An 18,521-nucleotide genomic window follows, 5' to 3' on the forward strand; every position below is an offset into this window, starting at 1 on the left:
CTTGTTCTAAAATTCTATTTACAGATTCCAGAGCACAGGTACAATATGTGTACAAAAATATAATGTATATACAAAACATATGTATAAAAATATGGGACTGTTATATGAATCAACTCATTGTATTTCCTTTGAAAGGGACATGCATCTATAATTTGTAAGAAGACAAAACAGTTACCTCTCCAACATCAACCACAACATATCAGCAGTTTAACCTAAAACATCCTGATATTTCCAAAAAAAATCAAACCATCAATGTGTGTACGTATATATGTGTTATCTACAACCCCTGAGGAGCCTTTTACTTTCTTTTGATAGATGAAAAGGTCTACCATGTATAAAGCATTATTTTCATTCATCTAACTAGTATTTTTTGAGCATCTACTATGTGCTGTTTTAATTGTAAATTAATGAATTTTAATATTTTATAGAAGTTCCAATATTTGTGAGTATGTAAGAATAAATATATATGAATTCTATTCATACCTCTAGGAATTTAATGGTTTTAATTATGCCAGCTCCAAGTGTTTGTCGTTCTGGTGTAAGAGTCCTTATCTTGTTAATCTGCTCTCTTATGGAACCCACTCACACTTCCCTTATCAATAAATTTATTTAGAAAATGTACCAAAATAGAATAATTTTTGAAAAATTATGATAAATATAATAAACAGCAGCTAAAATTTGAGTGCTTACTATGTGCCAGAAACTGTACTATGTATTCAACTTATAAGCTACTCCCAAGATAAGCACTGTTTTTAATGCTTGTTTTACAGATGGGGAAATAAATTTGTCCACTGATAACTCTCTCCTCTCTACTGTATCTTCCACACAGTCTCTACTTTAAATATCGTAATTCAACTCTCTCCACTTTAATTTCTTTTTCCAAGTTTAAAGTTTATGTAGACTGGAGTCTTATTAATTATAAAATAGTCAAAGATGTATCCTAAAAGAGTATACAAAATTTTGATCAATTAAATTTTGCTTAATATTATAATCCCAAACTCATACCATTTCCTCCTCAAAAAACCGTTTTCTGTATATGCTTAATATAGTAGGAAAACAAATTTAAACTGGACTTTTAAAAAATAATCCTTAAAGCAAAATTATGGTTTTAAGGCAAAACTTACCTATTCTGCACCTGAGTTGCTGCAAAATGAACATAATTCTTCTTCTCAAGAAGTTTAGCGAGTAGATTCTCAATTGCACCTTTCTGATTTTGGAAAGCTTCTTCCAAAAATTGATACCTTAAAACCAAAACAAAAACTACATTTAAAACAAAAAATTGATGATTAAAATTTGGAAATAAACAGCTATGTGAGCCAATCTTGAAACCTTATTTAAGTAATCAACTCTCTATGCTGGCCACTTGTACCTTATCTCAACAGCAACTTTTAGCTGGTAATCCCCTCCCTTTCTGACCCTGCGAAGCCATTATAAAAGAAAAAATTACTCAAAAAATGTTTGTGTACTCTTTTTATAATATTAGAGTTTTGATTCAGGGTTACATCCTTTTAGAAATCCAAATACTGGAGTTAAGTTGTATACAGTGTAAATCATAAAACACAACCACATTATAGAAAATACTATCAAAACCATTTATAGTTCCAACATCACAAAATCACTGCTACAACTGCAATATATAACGCCTAGTCTTTTAATTCTGAACTTTTAAATGCAAGTATAATGATAATAAATATTTAATTTTATGACTTTTATTCTTTCTTATCTTTATAATCACACTTGAAATAATTTTTCAGTTCTAGACCCCATATACTGTCAAACTTTCCAAAAGGGTTTTATCAATTTAAAACATCACCAATGCTAGTTTTATTTTGTCAAAATGAATGATATGCGTTAAAATTTTCTAGTGTAAATTAAGACTTAAAATTAAAGTCTACATTTCTTTACTAGGAATCTACAATAATAGTTTTCTTTGTTAGTTTAATTTCCTTTTTGTAAACTGTTTATTAAATCAACAAATTTTTTTAGCTTCTTCTATGTCCTTTTTACGTGGGTAAAAGGATCCATTATGGTTCATATTCTATTAATAGGCATAAATATAAAATGACGCCATAGTGTGACAAGAGTTATAATGGAGGTATATATAATCTGCAACAAAAACCCAGTGCCTAAATCAGCTTCAATACCAAGGAAATCTTCACAGAAAAGTGAGAACAGTATCCCATGCTAAGCACAGAGGCATGTTGTGGCACTATAAATACTTCAATATGGCCAAAGAAAAATACATAAAGGCCCGGGCACAGTGGCTCATGCCTATTAATCCTAGCACTCTGGGAGACCAAGGTAAGGTCAGGAGTTAGAAATCAGCCGGAGCAAAAGCGAGATCCCGTCTCTACTAAAAATAGACAGAAATTAACTGGCCAACTAAAAATATATAGAAAACATTGGCTGGGCATGGTGGCACATGCCTGTAGTCCCAGCTACTTGGAAGGCTGAGGCAGAAGGATCACTTAAACCCAGGGGTTTGAGGTTGCTGTGAGTTAGGCTGATGCAATATGGCACACTAGCCCAGGCAACAGAGTGAGACTCTGTCTAAAAAAAAAGAAAAATACATAAAGGTCAGAATATGAGACAATAACTAGTAAAACCCTGAGAAAGACTGTGAAAGGCCAAGTATATCATGCTATTTTTTGCATTTTATTTTCTAAGTAATGGGAAACCCTTGAAGATTCATAATCAAAATGTTATGATCACATTTACATTCTAAAAAAAATCAGACCTTTTAATCAGATTTTTTATATTTATAAAAGATAAGAAGGTAGAAGGGAAAGACCAGCTACAACTTTAAGATCAGGTTACAGTATTAGTTGGTAGAACCAAACTGGAACAACTGACTTTGTCAGAGAGATCAGCAGATTTGAGACGTTATGTATTAGTTATAGCATGGTCCATAGTACAACCTGATAATATGATGCCTAGCTAAGGCACAGTCAAGAAAAGGTCACAGGAAATGAGGAGTTCAAGTACTGACAAAATTACAATTGTCCATGTGGGCACTGAAATTACAAAACTAAAGGCAGGAATTGAGATGAGGAGAAAGACTATGAACACCTAGATGTCTGCTGTGTCTTCAATAAAGGTCTCAGCTAATGTAGATAAGAGGAAATGCTATGATATTGTTAACACACAAGGAAGTTTGTTAGGTAAAGGGAAGTTTGCTTAGTGGAAGAATTCAAGAGGTAAAGGAAGAATAGAGGGCAGTAGAAGACCAATGTAGAGCAAGCAATATGAGGATCTGTTATTGAAAACAGCTGGCAAATAAGGTTTTTATTTTGTGCACTGATTTCAAGAAATTTTTTATGGTGGTAGAATATACATAATAAAATTTACCAGTCTAACCATTTTTAAAGCAAAAACAGTCTGCAAAGTGGAGCACATTATGACTTGTATAAGACATTAATGGCATACACAAAAAATATGGGTATTTTAATTTAAAAAACTTTTAAAGAGGTTCTACTGTTGGATAGGGACCTTCATGGAAGAGCAACATCTGATTTGTTCCATATACTGTTATTACTCTATGTCCAATAAAAAATTTCACTATGTTAATCTATATAAATAAAGTAGAAATATGAGAATGCCATGGTAACTCCTTTGACCTAATGAGCTTTGTTTACCTTGTAAGGAAGAAAGATCTTTTTGAAGTACAGTTTGATTATGTCAACAAATAAAACGGCATCTGGTAGAAAGATCAACCAGTGTCAAAACTCACAAAATTTTAATTTATAAAATTTAACTTATACAACTTTATCTTCTAATCCCCAAATAAACATATCTCAGAATCTTGTTTCTAAAAATATCTTGCTGCATTCATGAGAACAAAAAACAAGCAAACACACTATTTTCTTAAATATGATATACCTAGGTAAAAATATGTGTCCTTTCCTCCCATTACATAGTGGTTGACACTTGAGCTGGACGGTAAAGAATGAATAAGAGCTTTCTAGGTAGACAAATGTGGAAGAAAGGCAAAAGCTTTCACTAAAAAAAGAAAAAGAAAAAATTCTCAACATACAAAAATACTTCTGGAATCACTTGTCATTTTCAGGGCAAAGTAAAAGAAGACAAAGCTAAAAGAACAGGTACCAAATGCTAAAGAGCACTGTACATTTTGCTGAAGTCGGATTCAGATAATAAGTAATGGTGAACTATCAAGGGATCGATTGGAAAGTGATAACCAGATTTGTTTCTGTTCACATGAATGAATTTCAATTGTATGATTAGAAGAAAAACACCAATAGGAGCTTGAGAAACAAAGAAGTAATATGAGGTAGTTTGGTAACAAGATTCTCTTTGCTAACAGAATAAACTTTATTCCTTTTTAACTATTCAAAATTATAGTTGAAATGCTTCATATGAATAACCAACAAATGGATCAAGTGTAATTTAGATTAATATATAAATACTTGAAAGTAATTTCTTAGATTTTAATTTTGCATTATGAAGTAGTAATTCTTTTTTTTTTTTTTTTTTTGAGACAGAGTCTCGCTTTCTTGCCTAGGCTAGAGTGAGTGCCATGGCGTCAGCCTAGCTCACAGCAACCTCAAACTCCTGGGCTCAAGCAATCCTCCTGCCTCAGCCTCCCGAGTAGCTGGGACTACAGGCACGAGCCACCATGCCTGGCTTATTTTTATATTATATATATTAGTTGGCCAATTAATTTCTTTCTATTTTTTTTATGGTAGAGACGGGGTCTCGCTCGGGCTGGTTTTGAACTCCTGACCTTGAGCAATCCGCCCGCCTCGGCCTCCCAGAGTGCTAGGATTACAGGCGTGAGCCACCGCGCCCGGCCTTGAAGTAGTAATTCTTAATGTGAGCTTCTTAGTCACAATGAGCTATTTTCAGTATTTCAAAATATACAAGTAAAAATTATGTATGTCCAAGATTTAGTTAGGACACTCTAAAGCAACATTTTGTGCTTTGGGCTAGAATTACAAAAACTCAGTATAAGTACATCACTGATTATCTGGTTTTGATCAAAATTAATCAACATGCTTATATGCACTTATTGAGAAATAAATTACATTTAATGCAGTTTGCTAGGAAGTTTTTGAGAATGTGGTGCACATGAGTAAAGGATGAGAGACAAATAATAAAATGGTGGTTTTTCTGGGTGCAATGGCACATGCCTGTAGTCCCAATTACTGAGGAGGTTCAGGCAGGAGGATCAATGGAGCCTAGCAGTTCAAGACCAGCCTGTGAAAAACACAGTGTGATCCTATCAATCAATCAATCACTGTTTTTTAAGGGTTGAGAATCACTTAACTAATTACTTCAAACTTCTGAATGTACATTTAGAGTCTTATGTAAGTCTTGAGCTCTACTACCCCACTTGCCAAATGATATGGCACTATTCTTAGTAATTGTCACTGTACCTAATAATTAATAAGATTTGATTCTGTCACATCTAGGGAAATATACCCAAACTGAGTATCCAGGGAAACCTTTTTTAAAAACTCACTCAGTTTCACTTTTCTTCATTTATTCCATTTTTAATTTAATTTAATTAAAACTTTTTAAGAGGCAGAGTCTTGAGGTGTGAGCCATCGTGCCCCAGCTATTCTATTTTTTAAAATAACATAAAATTTCAAACATTTTTCTTGAAAGGGGGTTCAAAAAAATTTCCAACATTTATTAAGGTCCAATTCCACTGAAACTACTTTCAAAAATTATCCACTTAAAGCCAATTTTATTTACACATCCAACCACTCCATCCCCTAGACCACTTTTAAGAAAATTGCAAACATATTTTATCTAAGCATTTCTCAATCTACAGATAGCAACAGCTAGCCTGTTTTGAGAAGTTAACTATACTTTCAGGCACTATGCTAAATATCTTACATGGATTCTCTCATTTAATCTTTAATAAAATGTAATGACTTATAGATACTGTCTTCACAGTTAATAACTGGATGACTTGGACAACCTTCTTTGTCTCAGTTCTTCTTCAGTAAAATGTAGACTAATCATATTTACCTTTATAGGCCTGTTATAACAATTAAATTGGTCAAAACACCCAAAGCACTTAAGGCATAGTAAGGGTTTAATGCTTGCTATCACTGTTATTGTTAGCAGTAATTTTAAAGGATATGTATTGCTACAACATTAAATCTCTTCATCTCAAACCTTCCAACAGCAACAAAAAGCCTACTACGTACACAAAGAGCTGATGTCAAGTGTTTTAGAGATATTTTTAAAAAGAAGCTACATTCCTTATTTAAGCCCCTATGTAAACAGGAGACAAGAACAATCATAAGAGTTCAGGAAAAGCGGCAGACAGCAAGAACTGTGAGCAACCATGAAGAGAACTCAAAAGGACAGAAATTTCTAGGAAGTATGGGAAAGACATTAAAATTCTCAAATAAATAAAACAGGGACCAAAAGCCAACTTTAAATCTCAAAGGACACAGTGATAACATCTGATATTTCAGTTACCTAAGATTTCATTAGAATAATGTCACTTTCTACTGCTGTCTTCAGGATCACTAATCTTTTCTTCCATAATATCTAATCTGTTGTTAATCTTATCCAAAATGAAACCAAAAAAAAAAAAAAAAAGAGAGAGAGAGAGAGAGCGAGCAAGCACACACACATGCAACAATGAGTTGTAATCACACTAGTATTTGTCGAGCTGGCATCCCCCAAGGAGAAAAAAGAAGGAAGAGAAAAAAATAACATAAATATTATAATTATGGACAAAAATTTTACAAATTTGATGACATCTAAATATATAGATCTAAGAAGCTCAAATCCCCCAAGCAAAAGAAAACACATTAAGAAAACTACACTAGGGTATATCATTTCCAAACTGCTTAAAACCAGTAATAAAGAAAAAAATCTTAAAAGCAGCTGAAAAGGAGAAAAAATACATTATATACAGAGAGAGGAGCAAAGATAAAAGGGTAGATTTCTCAATGGAAACAATGTAAGCCACAAAATACTGCAGTAACATCTTTAAATTACTCAAAGAAAACTGTCAGCCTAAAATTATTTATCTAGCAAAAATATCTTTCAAATATGAAGCTGAAAGTTTTTGGAGTGATAAATATGTTCACTATTTTGATTGTGACGATGGTTGACAGGTATAAGCCTGTATTGCCATAAAGCAGAGATGCGAAAGTGCTCTGACCTCAGTATAAGGGTGTGGTAAGAGCAATCAGCTCCTCTCTATCACCTCTAAAAGTCTGAAAGAAAATTATAATAATGCTGTGAATCTTTACAAGGGGAGAATCCTTAGAAGCTATAACAACAAAGTATGCCACATGTGCATTTTCAGACCAAGTGCATATCATCTAGGTGGTTCAAAACTTCATTATGTAAATTTAATTGTCCCAAACTGGTAGTGCTTTTAGGCGATAGCAACAGCAAATTCGATCCAACTTATTTTTAGGCCAAAATATTGCACAAATAATTTTTCAAGGAAGTGAGAAGTTCAGTTTATTTTTCTTTTCTTTCATTTTTCTTTTTTTCTCCAAGCCTTCTCGTTTCTTTCAAGAAGTTCACAGTTTAAAATAACTGTGTTGGCCGTGCTCAGTGGCTCACACCAGTAATCCTAGCTTTCTGGGAGGCCAAAGGCGGGAGGATGGCTGCAGCTCAGAGGTTCAACACCAGCCTGAGCACAGTGAGACCCCGTTCTCTATTTAAAAAAAAAAAGAAAGAAAGAAAATAAAAATAAAATAACCGTGTGTGTGTGTACGTGTGTGTGTGTGTGTGTATACATATACAGGAAAATATGGTACCCTGAGCAAGAAGCAACAGAAATAACAGAGGAAGAAAAGACCTACTAACAGAAGCAAAATATCTGTGCTTCCTAAAGAATGAAACACAGATAGAAAATATTCAGGCAACTATTTAAAAAGGTGGAAGAATACAAAAGACCTCTTTGAACTTTTTGCTAACTCCCTGTACATCTATAATTTTATATCTAAAAATAAAGTTTTTAAAAGGGGAGTAGGATGGGTACAGTGGCTCATGCCTGTGATCCTAGCACTCTGGGAGGCAGAGGCAGGAGGATTGCTTCAGCTCAGGAGTTCAGGACCAGCCGGAGCAAAAGACAGACCCTCATCTCTATTAAAAATAGAAAAATTAGCTGGGTGTGGTGGCACACACTTGTAGTCCCAGCTACTTGGGAGGCTGAGGCAAGAGGATCACTTGAGCCCAGGAGTTTCAGGTTGCAGTGAGGTACAATGATGTTACCGCATTCTACCCAGGGCAACAGAATGAGACTCTGCCTCAAAAAAAAATAAATAATAATAAATAAATTTTAAAAAGAGGGAGTAGCTGGCAGATTTAAAATATTTAAAATGTAATGGATGGGTTTTAATGGCAGTTTAGACATAGCTAAAGAGAATATTCATGAACTGAGATTGTTCAGAGGAAATTGCCTGTTTTGCGTTTTAAATGTAAAACATGGGAAATATAAAAATTACGAGAGCCGGAGAATGTATAGGGGGTTGTCTAACACATTAATTGGAATTCCAGAAAGACAGCCAACAAAGAATGCAATAGACACAGTATCTAAAGAGATTACTGAAAGACACAATCCCAACCAAGATTTAAAAAAATATTTCAGTTACCATTTACATATTTTTAAATACTTTTGTGTATAAATGATATATCTTGTGATTTTAAAATTTCTGTAGGCTGGGCGTGGTGACTCACACCTGTAATCCTAGCACTCTGGGAGGCCAAGGTGGACAGACCACTCAAGGTCAGGAGATCAAAACCAGCCTGAGCAAGAGTAAGACCCCGTCTCAACTGAAAGTAGTAAGAAATTAATTGGCCAACTAAAAATATATAGGAAAAAAAAAAGAAAATAGGCCAGGCGTGGTGGCTCACACCTGTAATCCTAGTACTCTGAGAGGCCGAGGCAGGCGGATCACTCGAGGTCAGGAGTTCGAAACCAGCCTGAGCGAGACCCCATTTCTACTAAAAATAGAAAGAAATTAATTGACCAACTAAAAATATATATACAAAAAATTAGCCAGGCATGGTGGCGCATGCCTGTAGTCCCAGCTACTTGGGAGGCTGAAGCAGTAGGATCGCTTGAGCCCAGGAGATTGAGGTTGCTGCGAGCGAGGCTGATGCCATGGCACTCACTCTAGCCTGGGCAACAAAGTGAGACACTGTCTCAAAAAGAAAAGAAAAACTTCTGTAAAGTAAAGAGTCATTACTGATATGCAGTGAATTATTCTCTTTGTCAGGAAGTATTCAAATGGTAGGGATAGCACAGTAAACAAGATAAAATAAGGTCCTGTTCTTCTCTTTCATACATTCTAATTAAGAAGAAAACAAAAAGTTTAATATGGTGATGTGACAGAGAAGATATAAGTGCCTAAACATTCTAGATTCGGTATACAGAAAATGTGCTGACATTTATACAATTATCTCAAAGATAGGAACTAGGCATGCAGAGAGAAATCAGAAATGAAAAATGATCAGAGGTAGATTTGCATTGCTACAAAGGAAAATGATCAATCTACAGGGATTTAGTCTTTGTAATAATTTTACCAATTAATAAAATATTTACCCAAGATATTTCTCAACCCATCTGTCCCTTTGCCAAATGGGTAACTTTCATCTGTGAAAGTAACCACTCTCTTCTGAATGTGCTTATTTCTTAAGTCTTTTCTCCTGATATTCCTCTCTTTTAAGAAAACTCTTTACCATACCCAATTATTCTCTTTCTAGTCATAAGCAATCATCCTGCTGGGTAACTGCCTTACTGAGCCTATGGGCTCCCTCAGATAGTGAGTCTATTAGGATATCAGACTAACTATGATATTAAAATTAATGAGGCTCTATTTCAGCAAAACCTGAATGAATTAATTCTATTTTGGAGATACTCACTGAGATGACCTACCATGGAACCATATACTCAATCAAAGTCTCATACAGACTACAAAACTATAAGATAGCAAGGACAGTGTAAGTTTTTCATTATTATACAGTCATCACCTAGCACAGTGCCTGGTATACGGTAAGCATTCAAATGCCTACTGAACAAATGAGATTAGTGAGTACTGAAAGAAGTTCAATAAATAAACAGTTCTGACAATAAATGTACCTCATGAAAAATATATGCTTGGATAGGTAATCTTGATTTGTTACATAATTCTGAATCTAACTTCCTAAGAAATGACGGTAGATACATATTTGTATGTCTCTTCTACTAAAACTACATTCAGATTTTCAACTATTTGTAGTGCATCTGAAAGATTTCATTTTTAGAAGAATTTACAGAAGAACTAAAAAATGAATATGGCAAAGGTTCCTCTAAAGCAGTAATTCTCAACCACTGAATAATGTAGTAAACTACCAGTATTTTATTCTTAAAATACTATAAAAAAGAAAAAAATTTGATATCCAGGCCATAATATAAGATTCTTATTTATCTAACCTGGAAGAGGAATGAGACATTAATATCTTTTTAAAAAATCTCTCTAGGTAGTTCTAATACACATCTAGAATAGTGAATATCCACTTTAAAACTTATCCATACTTATCCATCTTAATGTAAAAGCCTAATGCCAAGAAAAGGTATTTCTTTAAGAAAAAAATTTTAGAGAAATTTCACTTATATCATTCCATTCAGGTGAAGACCATTATAAACTTACTCTTCAAGAAAAATAATCTGATAATAGGTTTTAACCAGCCACTCTCTTAAACTATATTGATCCTCAAAAATAATCTACAAATGCCCTTCTCTAACAATACACAAAATTGCAACAGGATACAAAAAAATTAAGGTGGAACAAAGGTGACTTATTTTTAGCCAGGACAGAGTAACTGGTACCAGATTAGCCCTGCCACCAAACACTAAAATAAGACAGAAATTATGAGTCAACTATTATATATTCAGTCACTGGACCACAGACAGACAAAATCTGCACTTCTTTAGAGAACACTACAATCATCCTGCCTCTCTGTAGGCAATTCCATGAAAACTGGCACAGGCAGCTGGAGACCAAGCAGATCGTAGGCAGAAATCACAGGACTTCCGAGTGGCTGAAATCCATGGGGTACAGTGCTAGAATGGAAGGAGCTCTCTGTAGGATTAGTCTGGGGAATGGAAATAGATGGGGAAAGGGAAGATACAGAATAAGAACAAATTTGTCACAAATCCTTGGCCAAAGTCTGGGCTATATATGACAGGGTGAGATTATGCTAGGTTTACCAGACAGCAGTTGCTATGAAGTTGACACTGGAAAAGAAAAACTAGAGGCCAAGGAGTTCTGGAAAACAGAATGCCAGCTGAATTCTATCTTTAGAGGAGAAGAGACTTTGATAACCTCACTGAACATCCACCTGAGAAACCAGAAAGGTCAGACTTTGGAGGAAAAGACTGATTTTTCTTCTTCCAGCGGCCTAGACACCTTCCCTCAGCTGGTGGCGGTGGGAGGGGCTGGACCTCTGCCAGATGTCTACACAGTGAGGCTGTGATGTTTGGGGACCTTGGGGAATGTGGGTAGGCCTTTGCAGTGATACTTGGCAGGAGTAGCTGCAGGGGAAGGGTGCAGGAGTTTGGGGTGGCTGTTAGCAACAGTTACCTTTATTGAGTGGTTAAGTACTGGGCCTAGTGCTTAGTGTTTTACTTGCATCATCTGAACTAATTACAGCAACCAACCCTGTAGGGGAGGGAGGTGGGAGCCCCATTTTACAGATGGAGAAACTGAGACTCAGTCAATTCACACTGTCAAGGTAATACAGCTAATAAACAGCAGGAACTGGATCCATCAGGGTTTTAATTCCAAAGACAGTGCTCTTGAACTACTAGGCTTTGTTGTTGCATGCAGGAAGAATGATGTCAGGAAACAGGAGCTTTCCTTAAGGAAGAGATTGAGGGAAGGGAATCCTAGAACTGAAGAAAAGGGATGAACAACTGAGGTAAGGTTGAGCAAAACAAGTTATTCAACAGTTACCAACTGCCTACTCTGTGTATATACTGTTCTAGGCATACAAAGATGAATGGGCCAGAGGCTGATGTAGCCCCATTAGGATCCCTTCCCAGGCCTCAGGAAGGGCCCTAACATTGGGGGGGGGGGGGGACTACACCATGAAGTTTTACCATAGGTCTACCCTGTCCTAATAAAACCTAAAACCAAAGTTTGACAAGCTCTTTGAAGAAACAGAGTTTAGAAGTTGAGTCCCACCAAGTTAGAGAAACTTAGGTAGTATCTTGGGCTTTCCACTATAGATCTGCCCTAATAAAACATAAAACCAAGCTTTCACAGGATCACTCACAGTGATCAGCCAGTAATTTGTCTGTTAGAACAATCAACAATCTTTGGCATTTCTACATTATCCACAATGTCCAAATTGTAATTAAAAATTACTAGACATTCAAAGTAACAGAAAAGTCTAACTTATAGTAAAGAAACCAACACCAAGATGATCCAGATGTTGTATTTAGCTAAGACTTTAAATGGACTATCACAAAAATTTAAACAAACATAATAGGTTCTTAATGAGTGAACTTATAGGAAATCTCAACAGAGATAAATGGAAAGTACCAAAAAAAATTGGAAATTCTAGAAAAGTTCAATAATTGAACTGAAAAAATTCACTAGATGGACTTAGCAACAAATGAGAGATGTGTAAAGAAAGGGTTAGTGAACATGAACATACATCAATAAAAAGTATCTGGTCTGAAGAAGAGAAAGAGAATATATTAAAGAAAAATGAACAAAGCATCAGAGACCTTTGTGACAAAATTCAATAGTCTAACATAAGTGTAACTGGAGTCCCAGAAGACAGTGAGAATGTGGGGACATTTTAAAGAAATAATGGCCAATTTCTTTGGCCATAATTTGATGGAAACCATCAAATAATGGTTTCTATGAAACCATTTGATAAAAACATCAACTTATAGATAAAAGCAGCCCAGTGAACCCCACATAGACTAAAAAGAAAGAAATGCATACCTGAAAAACATCTTGGTCAAACAGAGAAGACCAAAGGAAAAGGAAATGTTGAAAGTAGTCAGAGAAAAGCCATACACCATTCAGGAAGGAATAATATAAATGATATCAAAAACAATGGAAGCCAGAATACAAAATTATGATATCTTTAAGTGTTGAAACAAAAACTTGTCAATCTAGAGTTCTAGTGCAAACTATCCTTCTAAACTGAAAGTTTTCACATGACCAGAAGATGAGATGATTCCCTGTCAGCAGACCTGTAAAACAAGAAATGCTGGAGGATATTCTTCAGGCCAAAGGAATCTAACAGAGGAAATCTCACAGATACAGGTAGAAATGAAATGAAACAGTAATAATGGTAATAAATGGGTAAATATACACCATCAGGCTTTTATTTTCCTTTCTAATAACTTCCTTAAAAGGCAGTTAACTTTTTTAAAAAAAGGCATTATAAGGTATATGATACATGAATAAATGATATGGCAATAGTAAAAAGGATAGGGAGTGAATAAATTCAATTTTTCTTTTGTAAAATTAATATATCTGTGAAGTGAGAAATTATAAAATATTTTAAGTAGACATTAAGTTAAAGCTGCATATCATCCCTAGAGCAATTACTAAAAATAATAAAGTACAGCTTATAGCTGAAAATAGATATAAAATAGAACACAAAAAATTTATAAACTTAAAAGAATGCATGAAGAAATAACAGAAAAGAGAAATAAAAAATAAATAGTAGGTGGTAGACTTAACCATATCAATACTTACACATTAAATATAACATTCCAATTAAAAGATAAAGAGCCTCCAATTAAAAGACAGAGCAAAGAGCCTTCAAGTGTTTATGCAACATAAAACTAATTTCTATGTAAACACACACATAATTCAGAACTCATATTTAGGCGGTTCCACTACTTGGGTTTTTTTCCTGAATATAAATTAATAAATATTTGTGGAATAGATAAAATGTCTAAATTTATGTCAAACACTGTTCTACATCCTTGGGAGTTATAAGTGAACAAAAATAAAGACACTTTTCCTCATGAGTTTACACTCAGATGGGAAAAACATAAAAAATAAGTTATGTATTATGTTTAGAAGATAACTGCCACATAAAAAGGAAAATAAAAGCAGGATAAGGAAAATTAGAAGAGAAGGGGCAAACTACAATTTTAAATGGAGTGATCAGAGTAGGTCTCATAGACAAACTACATTTAAACTGGGACTTGATGGATATAAGGAAGTTAGCTATGTAAACAAGTAGAGTAAGAAAGTTGCAGGCAGAGGAAACAGACAGAGCAGCAATATCCTTGAAATGTCTGAGAAACAGACAAAGTAGTCACTATAGCTGTATCAGAGAGGGAAAGTCAGATTAGTAGTAAAGTATATGTTTAGATTCACTCTACCAGTTGTGTTAAGAATAAACTAAAAGAGAGGTAACATGGAGAAGAAGCATGGAGACAACTCAGGAGACAAATGCAGTAAAATCCAGACAAGAAATGATGGTGACTGAGACTAGGCTATAAGCAATGTAGGTAGTAAGTGCTGTGATTTGGCAATATAAATAAGATGGAGCCAAAAATTTCCTGATACATTTGGATCTGGGTACAAGAAAAGAGCAGAGTGAAAGATGGTGCCAAGATTTTTGGCCTATGCAACTGGTAAAATACAATTGCCACAAACTAAGATGGGGCAAGGCTGCCAGTGAAAAAGGTTTGGAGGCTGGGCGCAGTGGCTCACGCCTGTAATCCTAGCACTCTGGGAGGCCGAAGCAGGAGGATCGCTTAAGAGTAGGAGCTTGGAAAAAAAAAAAAGAGTAGGAGTTTGAGACCAGCCTAAGAGCAAGACCCCATCTCTAATTTAAAAAAAAAAAAAAAAGGTTTGGAGAAGGTTAACAATAGTTCAGTTTTGGATGTGTTATATTTGAAAAAGACATTCACGTAGAGATGTCAAAGTCTGTCAGACAAATCTGAAAGTCCACGAGTGAGCACTGAGCTAGAAATATAAATTTGGACATCATCAGCATATAGATGGTATTTAAAGTCATAAGACTGTAGAGGTAGATAAATGGGATAAACCAGGGGTGGGGAACCTTAGGCCTTAGGGCCACATGTGGCCTTCTAGATCCATAAGTGTGGCTTTTTGACTGAATCCAAATTTTACAAAACAAATCTTTTTATTTTTATTAATACACTTTGGTTTGTCTTTTACATTCTTATTTTATTTTTTAAATGAACATATTTAAAATACCAAAGAATAAAATAAGTTTCAGCAAAATAATCCTCCTAGATTGACCAGCACAATTAGAACATTAGTAAGCCTTAAGGGCAAAACTGACTGCTGCTACGCTCAGGATCTAACTTCCCCCGCCTCACTGGCACCACTACTGCATGAGGCTGGTTGGCCAAAGTTTATGAAGGTCGAGCACACCAGTCTGTCATCAGCTTTTGATGATGGCGCACTGTGTTTCTGTTTGAAGTGGAATTTGTGAATAGTTGCACAGCACAACAGTATTTTTTAATTCTGTCTGCTTAACGGTCTATCATGTCAAAAAAGACCAAGAGAACACTGAAGAAAACATCTTTAAATGAAGACTGTGAGTTGCAACATTACCTTGTTTCTGCTAAAGATAAGATGATTTGCTTGTTTTGTGATACTGCAATATCAACATTAAAGAAATTGAATGCTCATCAGCATTATAACACTCATAAGAACCACAAATATTTTAAATTAGAGGGAGAGGTGCAAAAGGTTGTATCGCAGAAATTAAAAGATGAAAAGCAAAAGCAAAGACAATTCTTTCAAGCAGCAATAAGACCTGGAAATAATGCCACTGCAGCAACTTATAGAGTAGCTTATGTACTTGGGGAATAAGGGAAGTCATTCAGTGATGTAGAAATTGTGAAAGAATGCATTGTTGAAGTTGTAGTTTGCTTAGACCCTGATAACGTTTTAAGTACAAACAACTGTCTCTTTAAAGGAGAACCATAACTGATCGGCAGCATAAATTAGCCTTCAACTTAACAGAACAACTTCATGCAATACTTCAAAGGGAAAATATGCATTATTCAATCACAGAATGAATCAAATGATACTACTGACTCAGCACAGGTTTTATATTTTTGGGTCACAGCAGATTTTCTTCGCTACTAAGTTACTTGCTTTGGGCACTCTTGTGAACAGAACACAGAGAATAGATATCTTCAACAACTTTCAAGATAAATGTCATGAAGTTGGATTGAATTTGGTAAGTTTAGTGAGTGTATGTACAAATAGTGTACCAATAGTGTACCTTCCATGACAGGAAAACATGAAGGGTTTATTGCACATTTTTTTAAAAAAGGATTAACAGATCCAGATGCTTTCATTTCTTTTCATTGTACCTTGCATCAGCAAAATCTCTGTGCTAAAGCTACTATTTTAAGTGACACTTTGCAACAAATAAGTTATGAGTACTGTGAACTATATTTGTGAAAACAGAACACAGCATCATCAGTTTGCAATGCTAAAGTTGAATGATGAGGTACTCAGTATGGATTTGCCTTATCATTCTAAAGTGTATTGGCTATCACAGGGACAGGTGTTAGCCAAAATTTCATCTCTACAAGAATAGATAAATTTTATGAAGAACAGAATCAGCAATGTGAATTATTGAAAAAAGATTTCTATAGGAATACAGCGTATCTGTGTGATATGTGAAATCAAAACAACTTAAATATTTCTTTGTAAGATCTATATATGATATATGGCCAAAATCCAAGCATTCTGAAAAAAGGCATCTTTTTTACAAAACACCACTTCTTCAAAAAGAAATTTCAGATGAATGTTTTCCCCAGTTAGCAAAGGTCATTGATGAGCAGGACGATATATGCTCATCATGTGAAGAATATGCAGCTGTTACAGACCTAGGAATTGGAGAATACAATGAAAGGTTCACTGACTTTGAGAATCATGACATCACACTCAAATTAGCATTTCAGCCTCACCTAGTTGGTATCACCAAGGCACCTAAAGAACTACAGATGGAATTGATTGAGCTCTCAGTAGATGACATTTTAAAGTCATTGTTTGATGCTAAGAAAAAGCCAATTCAAATACGGAAAAATGCAACAGAATACCCATGCCTTCCACAACACACCCAAAAAATGCTTTTCTTGCTTTTCGCCCACTTATTGCTGTGAATCTACATTCTCCTTAACTAACTCAAATCAAGACGTGCCGTTAAGGTCACAAATGACCGATACCCATCTAGAGGATCAACTGAAACTGTGGACCTCCATGCTGCAACCAAATATTCAAATGCTTTCCAACAAAAAGCAGACACAATAATGTCATTAAAAGGTTAACTTTAAAATTAACAAATAGTTTTCATTTTTTTAAAATTATTACGTATATAGTAGTTAAGAATTTTATAAAATAATATACATTTTTAAATATATCTAACTGAAGTTTCTTGAATGCAGTCCTATTGATTACAGCTACATTAATGTGGCCTTTCAACAGGAAAATGTTCCCACCCCTGGTATAAACCCTGGCACATCCAACATAGGAGAACCAAGAAAATAAGCAAATGAGATTGATGAGAAGTAATTAGTATGGTAGAGAGAAAACTAAAACAATGTGGTCTTCTGGTAGCCAAGTAAATAGAATGTATTAAGGGAATGATCAAACACATCAAATGTTGCTTATACATAAGGTATTAAGATGATGACAGAGAAATAACCTCCATCAGTAACGCAGTGGTTATTTATGACCCTGAAATCAACAATGCTGGTAGGGTGCTGATAGTCCAAAGTGTATATTTAGGAGAGAATGGGACAGGAGAAATTGACCATGATTATAACCAGTCCTTCCAAAAAGTTTTGCCATAAAGAACAGGGACAGCTCTACTGGTAAGAAAAGTGAGATAACAAGGATTTGTGCTTTCATTTTTTAAAAATGAAAGAAAAATAAAATGTTGAAATACTGACAGGAATAAATTGTTAGCAAATGAAAAACTGACAATTTGGCAGACACAAGGGCAAACTGTGGAAGCAATGTCCTTGTCTACATGAGAAGGGATAAAATCCAGCTTTCTGGCCGGGCGTGGTGGCTCACACTTGTAATCCTAGCACTCTGGGAGGCCGAGACGGGCGGACTGCTTAAGGTCAGGAGTTCAAAACCAGCCTGAGCGAGACCCCGTCTCTACTATAAAAATAGAAAGAAATTAATTGGCTTATTTATGTATGTATGTATGTATGTATGTATGTATGTATGTATGTATTTATTTATTTATTTATTTTTATTTTTTTTTTTTAGCCGGGCATGGTAGTCCCAGCTACTTGGGAGCCTGAGGCAGTAGGATTGATTGGGCCCAAGAGTTTGAGGTTGCTGTGAGCTAGGCTGACGCCACAGCACTCACTCTAGCCTGGGCAACAAAGGGAGACTCTGTCTAAAAAAAAAAAAAAATCCAGCTTTCTATAGGAAGAGAGTTCAACTAAGATAACAGACAAAAATGTGGGTGCAGGTGCTTTGGTAGAGAAGTAGATGTGATAGAAGGAGTCTGTAGAAGTTCTCGTTTGATTATTTCAATTTTTTCAATGA

The 18,521-nt window shown here is 35.0% G+C and overlaps 1 protein-coding gene across 2 annotated transcripts in view; it reads right to left on the reverse strand.

Moving 5' to 3' along the window:
- TRIM33 (tripartite motif containing 33) overlaps positions 1–18,521 on the reverse strand; it is a 145,009-nt gene that overhangs the window by 49,756 nt on the left and 76,732 nt on the right. For both annotated transcript variants that reach the window (XM_012778413.2, XM_012778414.3), the window contains exon 5: positions 1,125–1,241. In XM_012778413.2, coding sequence (XP_012633867.1) covers positions 1,125–1,241 — 117 coding nt within the window. The remainder of the gene's footprint in view (positions 1–1,124; positions 1,242–18,521) is intronic.

Source organism: Microcebus murinus, chromosome 2, assembly GCF_040939455.1.
Source record: "Microcebus murinus isolate Inina chromosome 2, M.murinus_Inina_mat1.0, whole genome shotgun sequence".
Lineage (NCBI taxonomy): Eukaryota > Metazoa > Chordata > Mammalia > Primates > Cheirogaleidae > Microcebus > Microcebus murinus.